The sequence below is a fragment of the Asparagus officinalis genome, chromosome 4 (assembly GCF_001876935.1).
Source record: "Asparagus officinalis chromosome 4, Aspof.V1, whole genome shotgun sequence".
Classification (NCBI taxonomy): domain Eukaryota; kingdom Viridiplantae; phylum Streptophyta; class Magnoliopsida; order Asparagales; family Asparagaceae; genus Asparagus; species Asparagus officinalis.
Genome location: NC_033797.1, coordinates 90,233,884 through 90,244,929, shown reverse-complemented (window position 1 = coordinate 90,244,929; position 11,046 = coordinate 90,233,884). Strand labels below are relative to the sequence as shown.

The 11,046-nt window shown below is 39.1% G+C and overlaps 1 protein-coding gene across 1 annotated transcript in view; it reads left to right on the top strand.

Annotated features, from left to right (window-relative positions):
* Positions 10,011–11,046, top strand: part of LOC109837835 — an 8,220-nt gene continuing 7,184 nt past the window's right edge. The window contains exons 1-2 of the mRNA XM_020406201.1: positions 10,011–10,312; positions 10,403–10,424. Coding sequence (XP_020261790.1) covers positions 10,213–10,312; positions 10,403–10,424 — 122 coding nt within the window. The 5' untranslated portion in view covers positions 10,011–10,212. The remainder of the gene's footprint in view (positions 10,313–10,402; positions 10,425–11,046) is intronic.

The following is an 11,046-nucleotide window of genomic DNA, read 5'->3' as shown; positions in this document are numbered from 1 at the left end:
CTCGGTGTACAAGTGTATTACAAAGTGAATATCATAATAAGCACAATTATAATAAATGATTTGTTCTCTAATACAAGCCGAGAACTCAATTAAGCACAACTCAATGTTACAATCTCTCACAATCCCAATATACTATATATGTAAATACTAAAATCTCATTGTGGGTGTGTGTAACAATGAGATAATATAATCAAATCTAAACTCAATATAAAAACTAGCTTTAAAGAATAATAATCAAATAACTAAGCAAATGTAAAGCTAGATAAGAGTTTAGAAAACTTCTCAATAGATCAAGAGGTGGAGGGAGAATAGTTAGAAGCTCAAACTTCAATAGATGATCTCCTCAAGCTCTTGTGGAATTGATTCACAAAACCAAAACACTCATATGCTTAAAAGCTTATAAACACACTTTAAACAAACTTAAACCCTTGATTAAAACTTTGTTAAACCTCTTGGATTGCTACTGAAAACTGAGGTATAAAAGGGTATTTATATGAAACCCCAAAGCTAAGAGAAAGCCAAGAAAAGACCAAAAAACCAGCTCAAAAACGGCTCAGGAAACTAGTCGTTGGAACACGAAAAGACAGTGCGGCGGTCGACCGTGGAAATCTCGCGGTCGACCGTGAGCAGCAAAAAGGCAAAACTGGGCGCTGGAAAAACTGACGGTCGACCATGACGGTCAACCGCGAAAGTCTCTGGACTGTATACGGTTGACCGACACGGTCGACCGGGGGGGGGGGGAGCCATCAAAACATATATTGAGTCTCTGGACTCAAGGCGGTCGACCGTGGCGGTCGACCGCAAACTGACACTAAAGAGAAACAGGTTTTGTAAAACTATTTTGCTAGCTTTAAAACCCTATTTAAAAATATCAAATAAATTCTAAAAAATATAAAACTTTGGAAAATGATTATAGACATAATAATACACATGCTACAAGAACTAGTTTTCAAAAAGGACCTCCCAAATGAAAAATATCATCATTTTATAAAATAGTCCAAAACATGAAAATATGAACATATGAGTTTTGACATTTTAGGTTAACCATGTTTTGAAACAATACAAAATAAATTTATAGACTTGAAAAAAGATGTAAACTATTGTTATGAAGTCTATAAACAATGAATATAGTATTTTATCAAAATACACATATAATGCACAAAAACATGATTTCATTGAACTGAATAAAATTGATATTGATGAAATCATATATATGCATGTAAGTATGAAACAAAAATATATTTTCTAATTATATTTAATTTTTTCATAGTAAAACTTGAAAACTATCAAACCAAAACATATATGTATATATATAACTATATATATACATGGAAACCAATAAATGTGTGTGTGTATATTATATTGAGCTTAAGGTACTAACACACATAATATAAACTCCTAAACTAAATTACCCAAGCTTGATCTTGATCTTCAATAGCTTGACTTGGTAATCTTGCGGATGAAGTTTGAACTTGGATCTTAAACTTGAATTGCATAGGCTTCAACCACTATTCCGCCAACCTCCATTGAATATGATCGCGAATGCTCGATTCCATCCATCCTCTAACACGTTGTTTGCCTAGAATAAATACGAAAACACAAGCACTAGACAAACAACATTAAAAGTAAATTGTTTGTTAAACATCATCAAAACAAGAAGGCCAACACTCTACTGTCTGTGCCTTAGGCCGATGGTTCAATATCGGATTCAGCACCGTAGAGAAGAGAGTCAGTAAAATAATTCTCTAGCCCCTTAAATGGTTGCTTATCCACGACCACCGTCTTGACCTCATTATTAGTGTCTACATACTTAAGACACTGATGGAGGGTAGAAGGGACTATAATGTTACCGTGGATCCAAGATCGACCCAACAGTAAGTTATAAGAAGTCTTTACGTCAATCACATAGCATATGACTTCCGACTTCAAATCTCCAATCTGGCACTTTACCCGGAGTTTACCCAATGATCTGGACGCACTGGTGTTGAATCCATAGATCGTAGTGCCCATGGAGGCCAACTTACTGCCCGGTATTCCGAGATTGTACTTCAATCAGAGCGGCATGATGCTAACAGCAGAACCCGGATTTTCTTGGATCCGGTTGACAACGCTGGAGCCTATGTACTCGGTGAAATACAAGGGCCGGTCATGCTTTGAATTCTTTGTTTGCATGTCCTCCTTGGTGAAAGAAATGCAGGAAATGTGTTGTGCCGCAAGGTTGCAATGCTGCACTGAAGGCTCTGGTTCTTCAGGGGATGGTTTTATCTGAGTCAGGAAAACGTCAATGCTGCACTGAAGGCTCTGGTTCTTCAGGGGATGGTTTTATCTGAGTCAGGAAAACGTCAGAGTTGGCTAAGGCTTCCTGTAGTGCTTCCCTTGTGTCCTTCGAAAGACGTCTGAGTCAGGAAAACGTCAGAGTTGGCTAAGGCTTCCTGTAGTGCTTCCCTTGTGTCCTTCGAAAGACGTAGTAGCTCATATAGAGTTATTCTAGCCGATATATTGGCTAATTGCGTCATAATATCAAAGCGATGTGGAGTGTTCGAGCTCCCCGGTTTGTCTCTCCCAATTGGTTGATTGAATCGAGACTGCCTCGGGTTCTGGCCCTCTTGGTATAACGGCTCTTTCTCCTTTAGCATTTGCTGAGTCTTTTCAACTGGTGCCGGGGGAGTCGTGACCACCCCCATTTCCGCTAATGCTTTAGAGGGAATGATTTTAGTTACCCGTTGTTTAGCCAATTGATCGGAAGCACTCGGATACTTAAAATGGTATTTATTTCCCCGGTAGCAAAGACCTCTTTCTCGTCTTCGGAGGGTGGGAAAGTAGGAATTCCTTCATTATTTTCTTCTGGAATAGCTGCAACTCCATAACAGGACTTTCCTTTCCCCTTTGATTTCTTCTTAGATGACGACCCAGCCCATTGTTCATCTTCGATCAGATCAAGATGGACCTAGAGAATTTTGTCATTTGGGGCTGTGTGTGGCACAAGTTCTTTCCTGCGTTGTTTGTGAGGATCATCGTTGGCGATCTTCACAGCTATATTATCACTGGCTCAGGCTGGAACCAGTTCAAAGGAACAAATCCGAAGCTAATTGATACGGCATTCGCACCCACCTTCTTCTCCTTGGCTGATTTCACCGTAAGGACTCCAACATCGATCAACGCTTGGATCTTATCCTTGAGGGTGTAGCATGATTTGGTAGGATGATGCACCACTCTTTGGAATGCGCAATATTTTCGGGTCGTTAACCTTCTTAACTTTGTGGAATGCGTAGTACTTCATCCTCCCTGAAAGAATAAACTTTCAGAAATTTTGGTTCGGTAGTCTTTGACTTTTGTGACCTCTGTTACCATTGTGATTGTTGAGGCCCCTTTTGTAGTTGTTGTTGTTGTTGCGGTTGCAATTCGAACGTCTGGTTCGCATCTGTCGCATTTGCTTGGGCTTTCCCTTTACCTCGAGGAACAAAATTCTGCTTCAGGGTATTAGCCGCCGTTTGACCTCTTTCGGCCTTCTTCCTTTTGAGGAAACGTTCGGCTCGTTCTCCTCGCACTTTCAAGTCCTTCCAAGTCTTGGACGGCGTCATTCCCATAGCTTCCAGGATATCTAGTGAAAGGTTGTTGTGACAAGTCTCGAGGATAAAATCTTCACTGATCGGATCTCGACAATTCATCGCCTTATTTTGAAATCTTTTAACGAAGTTCTCCACCAACTCTCCATCCTTCTGTTTCTCATTGAACAACGTTCCGATTGAAACTTCGGTATCATCATCGAAGAAATTTATAAGAAACATGTCTTCTATGTCGTTCTAACTGTTGATACTCCCCGGCTTGAGGCGGCGATACCAATCGAAGGCCGATCCATGAAGAGTACCCACGAATGACCGTACCATTAAAGGTTCATTGCCAGAGATTATCCCCAAATGGGACTTAAAATATATCAAATGCTGGGTGAGAGAACCCTTCCCGTCGAACGGCGTGAAGTTAATCAGATTAAACTTTGCTGGGTATGAGATTGACTCCCATTCCCTTGGGTATGGACACGGTATTCCGGACTTCTTTACCTCCTGAGCACTCATCAACGTATTGATTTTGCTCTCCAAGTCCCTCATCTTCTTATCCTCGCTCATATCTTTCTTCGAACGATTACGGGGAGAAGTAACGTGTTCTTCCTTTGTATTATTGTCATCTGAGGATCCACCCCCAGCATTGTTATCAACGGGAGGGGTTTCCATATTGGCGTTCTCGTTCACTTCCCGATTACTTTCAACCTGATTAGGATTATTACGATGGCTGGACTCTCCCTGCTGGTTCATCAGTACCGTAATTTGTTAGCTGTGCATATCTGTCATTTCCTGCATAGCCATCTCTATTTCAAATTTAAAATTCTCCTTCTGCTTGGTTAAAGTATCTTTAAGAATTTTAGCCATTTGTTCGGCATTAATCATGAATGATTCATAAGATTGTCCTGCACTAGATGTCGTATCATCAGAAGCCAACGCCGAGCAAGCATCTGAGGTTTTGTCGTCCGAGGATCGTGACCTTCTGGGTCTAGGTCTGATAGTTCTAGATCACAGCCAAGTCAAGCGTTGAGATACTTCTGCAAAAGGTTCAGGACTAAAGCGTCGTATGGATTTGCCTTTGTCGACCATGTTAATAGTAACTCGCGAGAGCTCGTTACTTGTGCCGGTTGACCTTCTTCTGCGAAAACACCTCGGCTTAGCCTCGGATGTTCCAGTGAAGATTCTTTCAAACACCAAAACCCTTTGTGGGGCCTTATGGAAGCAGCATTCTGACAACACTGCCTTGATTATCTTGGCACATGGATAGTGCGAGTCCGTGTCTCAGGTATTTCTTTTTCGGGACTTATTTGTACACTCGGCCCGATAGTACAACTCATCGGTTTGATGGCCGGAGCAACCCATCGTGTGTTGGCATGACTTCCCAAGTATAACGTCATCATCGAAAGAACATGTTTTCCTCTGGGGATAGGACGCTTCATTGGCGTCTCCAAGAGTTACTCGTCAGATTTACGCCTTCACGAGCATGAAACTCTAACAGGCTCTTGAACTTCGACTCGCAATCCGATGCGGTTGGTAATAGGGGTCTTCCCTTTATTATTGTTATTGGGGGTATTAGTACGACCCCCAGCCTAAATTATTGTCTGGGGAACTTTCAACGGCCTCAATCGCTCCTTCACAGGTGCTTTACCTCGATCTTCGGGGAGAGGACCAAAGCGGTCTTTCAGAGAAACTCTGAATTTGGTGAGATCCATGCTACCATATGGCTCTGTCAGAGGTACGGGGGGAGAGGAAACGAGATCTGAAGTTAACGAAGGCCGAAATGTAACTTCGTCCACTTTTGCCTTAGGCGTTGACTTTGCCTTCGGCACCCACACCCGTTTGTGCTTGGGCGATTTTTTAACCGCCTCTTCCTTCTGCATTTCTTTTGCTTTTTGCAAGAGGACTCGGGCATGCGCGAGTAATGCACGGTGCTTCTGGATTCGCTCCTCAAGGGTAGAGCGGGTCCTTTTGACGCGGACCCATTCATTCTTCTCTGCTTTGGAGGAGGGGTTGTTTGCTCGCCATTGTTATTCTCGGCGCTGCCTAGATTTTAGATCCACATCATAGAGGATCCCGTCCATTGGCTCCAAAGCCTTAACCAGTTGACGTGCAAGGCGTTGGTGTCGTCTTTGGCATGCTCTCTTTGACAAAGTTGGTACGTCTTCACCAGCTAAGCTTTTGCTGGAGGGGAGGCCTAGATCTACAGCTTGGACCTCGTTGGACGCTGGAGGGGCGTCACGAGGTGTAAGTGCGGTGGCGGCGAGAGGATCTTAGATCTTTGAGCCTAAAGTCCAGTGAGCGTTCCTGGAAGAGGAGGCCTACATGAGCCTGTGGGGAGAGGCGGATCTGGAAGAGGAGGAAGAGAGATACTCTTCAAACTTTTGCTGGTCGAATTTGTATTCGACCTCTTCATTCACCGGGATCTTGATCGCCGGTTGCGTCACGATAGCCTCTGTAGAGAGGCTGTTGGCTCCCACTGTGATCGCTAGCTTGTTTGGGGAGAAAGTCGATTTGTTAATTGTTGTGTTCATTACAACTTCAAATGTTACAATGTAAACAAAAAGATTAGTCTTTTTATAAGACCTTTACACAATGAAAAAAAAAATACAACTCTCGTCAAACAGCGCAACAGACGTTTATCCTTCGCTGCTTAAGTAGGATCTTGGCCTGTGACGGGGATGTTGATATCTGTGTACCACCAAACGATCAGATCAGATCCGGAGCTTCGTTGATTCGCGAAGGAATTAAGAAACCGAAGCAATTATCTCAGCTACAGCGAGATAATCACTCTTCTCGAGATCACCGTAAAGGGGCAATCTCAAGGAAAAGAATCGGGCTGTAGATATGACGAACTCCTCTTCTTTATGCCGAAGAATTTGTTGATATCTCCTCTTCCTCTCTAAAATTCGTGGCTCTTCAGTCCTCAGTTTGGCAGGGCTTCGCCAACGCTCGAGAATTCCAGATCTAAAAAATGAAGGCCATGGGGCTGTATTTATAGGCTTCGGGACCTTTGTTTTTGGATAAGAATGACCAATTCCCTCTTATCCTTAGTTTTAACCACTTAACCACGTTCATGAATGATATTTTATCAGTTGGAACAAATCTAGACGGTTAACGGTCGAAAAACCGCCAAAAACAGCCAAAATCAGCTTTTTCGGGTTACAGACACTTGTGAGTGGCTCGGCGTGGGCCAAGCTGAGACACTCATGGGTGTCTTGGCTTGGCCGAGACACCATGTGGTGTCTCGGTTTGGCTCAGGGCTTGGTCTCGCGCGCTTTGTCTGTTGTCGCCGTATTTTTATCATCCGAACTCGGAATCATGCGATCCAGAATGTGTCAGAAAGCCGATGAGGAGATCTTTAAGATCTCACAATTGAATCATGTGTGGAGTAAACGAGACATGAGGGGCGCTTCGTCTTTCCTAAGCGACGTGCAGCTCCCGGTTCATTCGTGTTTCAGTTATTCCGAAATTCCGTTGCTTCGCATGGTCCGTCGACTCACTTCATGTATTTGTCATTGCCAAATGAGCTTCTGTGACTCGAATAGCGATGTTCATCATCTCCTCTCCATCTCGAGCCGCGTGCGGGGACCTATAGGTAATTTTTGACGCCTACAATTACCACCTACCCCACTCCTCTTAGGACCCGTCTCTCACCACGCACTCCTCTCGGTGTACAAGTGTATTATAAAGTGATCTACACAATTAAGCATGAATACAAAGATTTGTTCTCTAATACAAGATGAGAACTAAGTGTAAGCTCACTCTTTAAGTCACATAATTTCACAATCCCAAATATACTATGTATGCAAATACAATAAGCTCCATGGTTGTGTGTAAACAAAGAAAAAATCAAATATAAACTCAATGTAAATACTAGATTAAAAAAGATGATAAATAAAAATAATTAATGTAAAGCTAGTATTGAGTTTAAAAATTCTTCTCTGAAAAACAAGATGGAGAGATGGAAATTGAAACTCAAACAATGAAGATGATCTCCTCCACTTGTGAAAACTTATTCACAAACCAAACAAATACTAAAAACAAACTTAAACTCTTGTTAAACTTTTGTAAACTTGTATAAACAATTTTCTTAGGGTGGTTGGAGAGATAAATACAATGGGGTATTTATAACCTCACAACATACCAGCCCAAGCGAAAGAAAATGACCAAAAATCCAACCAAAAACAAAATTGAAAACTAGCCGTTACTATGCAACGACTATATTGGCGATCGACCGCAGAGACCAGTCCAGTCGACCGTGAGCAACTAAGAAAACAGACTGAGTCTCTAGACTTTTTGTGGTCGACCGCAATGACACACGCGGTCGACCGTGAACTGATATTTCTGATACTCAGGCTGAAAACTAAAAATCTAATTTTTAAACTCGATTTAAAAAATAGCAAATAAATTCAGAAAAATATAAAACTTTGGAGAATGCTTGTAAACATGAAAATGAACATATTACGAAAACTGGTTTTTTTAAAAAGCACTTCCCATTTGAGAAATCTCATCATTTTTCAAAATAGTCCAAAACATGAAAATGAACATACTCGAAATTTGATGTTTTGACTAAACCATGTTTTGAAACTTTATAAAATGATTATATAGACTTAATAAAAGATATATATAATGATTGTTAAGTCCATACACAAATAACTCAACATTTTCACAAATTTATGTTTATATAAACTTGAAAACCAAAAACTAAAATGTGTATATATATAACTATATATAAGAAACCAAAACTTGTATGTGTGTATGTGATTGAGCTTAAAGTATTGAACACACATAATATAAAACCTAAAACTAAATTACCCAAGCTTGACGAAGATCTTCAATGAGCTTGACTTGGTAAACTTGCGGATGAAGCTTGAACTTGAATCTTTAACTTGAATTACATTTCTTCACTCCACTATTCCGCCAACCTCCATTGGATATGATAATTGAAGCTTAATTCCATCCATCCTCCAACTATGGATATTTGTGTAGATTATCTAACAAAACAAATATAAAAACTCGACACACGTTGTTAGGAATTGTTTGTAATCATCAAAACAAGATTAGGGAGTAGGCTCATAAACATGAGGCAAACACATATAAGTTAACCCCGTACATGAAATTTATTTTAAGCAACAACCACATGTAAGTATCACAATTGGCATTGAGATGTAAGATACGTGTGAGATTCTCTTTGACTTTTATACAAACAATATCTATTTAAATAATAATAGTATAATTAAAATTTTTGATCTCAAAAAAAATCAAACATACAATATAATTAATTACTTTATAATATTCTAATATAATATAATAAGAAGAAAATAGATGAAAGCATAATTTTTTAACAATCTAATCTAATCTGCTAAGTAGAAAATAACAAATGCACATACCTGTTGAAGGAGATGAAAGTGTTGTGAAAAATTAGCATAATTTCTTGATCTGAAAAAAATCAAACATACAATATAATTAATTATTTTAAAATAATCTAATCTAATTTAATAAGAAGAAAATAGATGAAAGTACTGTGAAAATTGTTACTATTTCTTGATATGAAAAAAGATTAAATATAAAATATAATTAATTGCTTTAAAATAATTTATTCTAATGTAATAAGAAGAAAATAACAAAGGCACATACATGTAGAAGGAGATGAAAGTGTTATAAAAATTGTTATAATTTCTTAGCTTATATATATTAGTATGTGATGTTGTTTGAGAGAGGATACCAATTGTAAATATAGTTCAATTTAAATAATAATAGTATAATTAAACTTTAAATTTTAGTCGGTGAGAGATCGCCACGTTGTTTCCTCAGATCACAGTCGTTTATTTTAATTTTTCTTTTTTTTATAATTTTGAGAACAATTTTGTCTCTTTAATTAGTTTGGTTGATTTAAAGATACTCTGTCCAGATTACGTACATTTGTAGGTTTGTACTGCTCCTGGGTTCGACGTTTGGGGTAGACATTATTTTGTCTCGTTAATTTGTTGATTTATGCATATACGCCCTTTATCTTATATACATTTATAAATTTGGTATTTAATAATTTCATTCAGGTTTACATTTTAATTTAAGCTATATCATTATCTTCATACTATGCACATCCAATAAGAATTTATCAATTTATCAACTTACCCTTAGTTAATGAATTAGTTTTAAAATTTAAGGGTATTTTTGTTTACCAGAAGATTTTCCCAAACTCGTGCTTCTAAAAGGGAGTATGGAATTTGACGAAAGTGAGATAAATTTCTACAAGTACCCCAATTCTATTTTTTACATAGTTCTTATTAACTAACATTGTATAATTTTATCCTAGTTCTATTTTCAATGAATTTACGCTATAAAAAATTATCCCATAAATTGTTCCATGTTTTAATTTTCTAAGTTCCACTTGACCCACTTAGCATGTGAAAGTTCGACTTGAACCGCGTTCTCATTCTTGCCGAGCCGCCCTTGCCTTCGGAAACTTCGTTTGCCGATTTCCAAAGTATGCGAGTTGACCAGTCATAGTACGAATCTCGAACAAAAGAAGGAAAGACCCAATTGCGTCTAGTCTCGGCCCTCGGTTTTCTCATTTCCGCTCTCCCACTCGCCGAGAGCCTTTCGAAAGTCTCTTCCTTTTGAGATCACCCGAAGCGAGCTCGTCGATCCGATCATGGCGTCTAAAGAGTACTTGGGCAAGATGGAGCTCCGGCAGAGCTACCGAAATTTGTGGCACACCGATCTCATGAGCACCATCCAGGCCGATTTCCCTTGTAAGAAACCCTAACCCTAGCTCATTTTTCTTCATTTAGATCTGTTCGATCTCTGACCTGATTGTGATGTCGTTGTTCCTCGATCCGCAGACTGCTGCCTGGCGCTTTGGTGGTGAGTTTCCAGATTCTTTTCTCCTTTTGTTTGATTTGACTCGAAATTGGTAGATCTGATGCTTTGTGTTCTGGCTTGATCCTAAGCCTATAGATATAATGCATGTAATTTTTTTGGGGGGAAATTGACCGATTATTATAAATTTGTTCTAAAAGCGGACTGCTATTGTTGCTTTGTTTACTTGAGAATGTTGTTAACCATAGAATTGACGTTGATATGTCTTTACTCCTGTTTTTGTCATTGAACATATAAGAAAAGAAGTGCAAGTGGACGTGATGCTGGTAACAAATGCTTCTATTTCAAATTTCATGTTTGGTTTATTTAGCTGGTTACTCTATAGGGGTGCAAAAACATATCCGTATCCATGGATATATCTATAACCATGTCTATTAGGATACGTATGTTGGTCAGTCAAATCTATAGTCAATGGGTTATGGTTTTGTAGTGAAATATCCAGATCCATATATGAAATATCCGAATATATGTTGATCTAGCTACTTTTGTTTCAATCCTTAGATTAATGAGTTTGAGACTAATTTTGATGATGAAGAGTTGCAATCTTTGCGTTTCAGATTTAAAAAACATATTAATGGACTTATGAACTCTTTTGTATCATATTAAC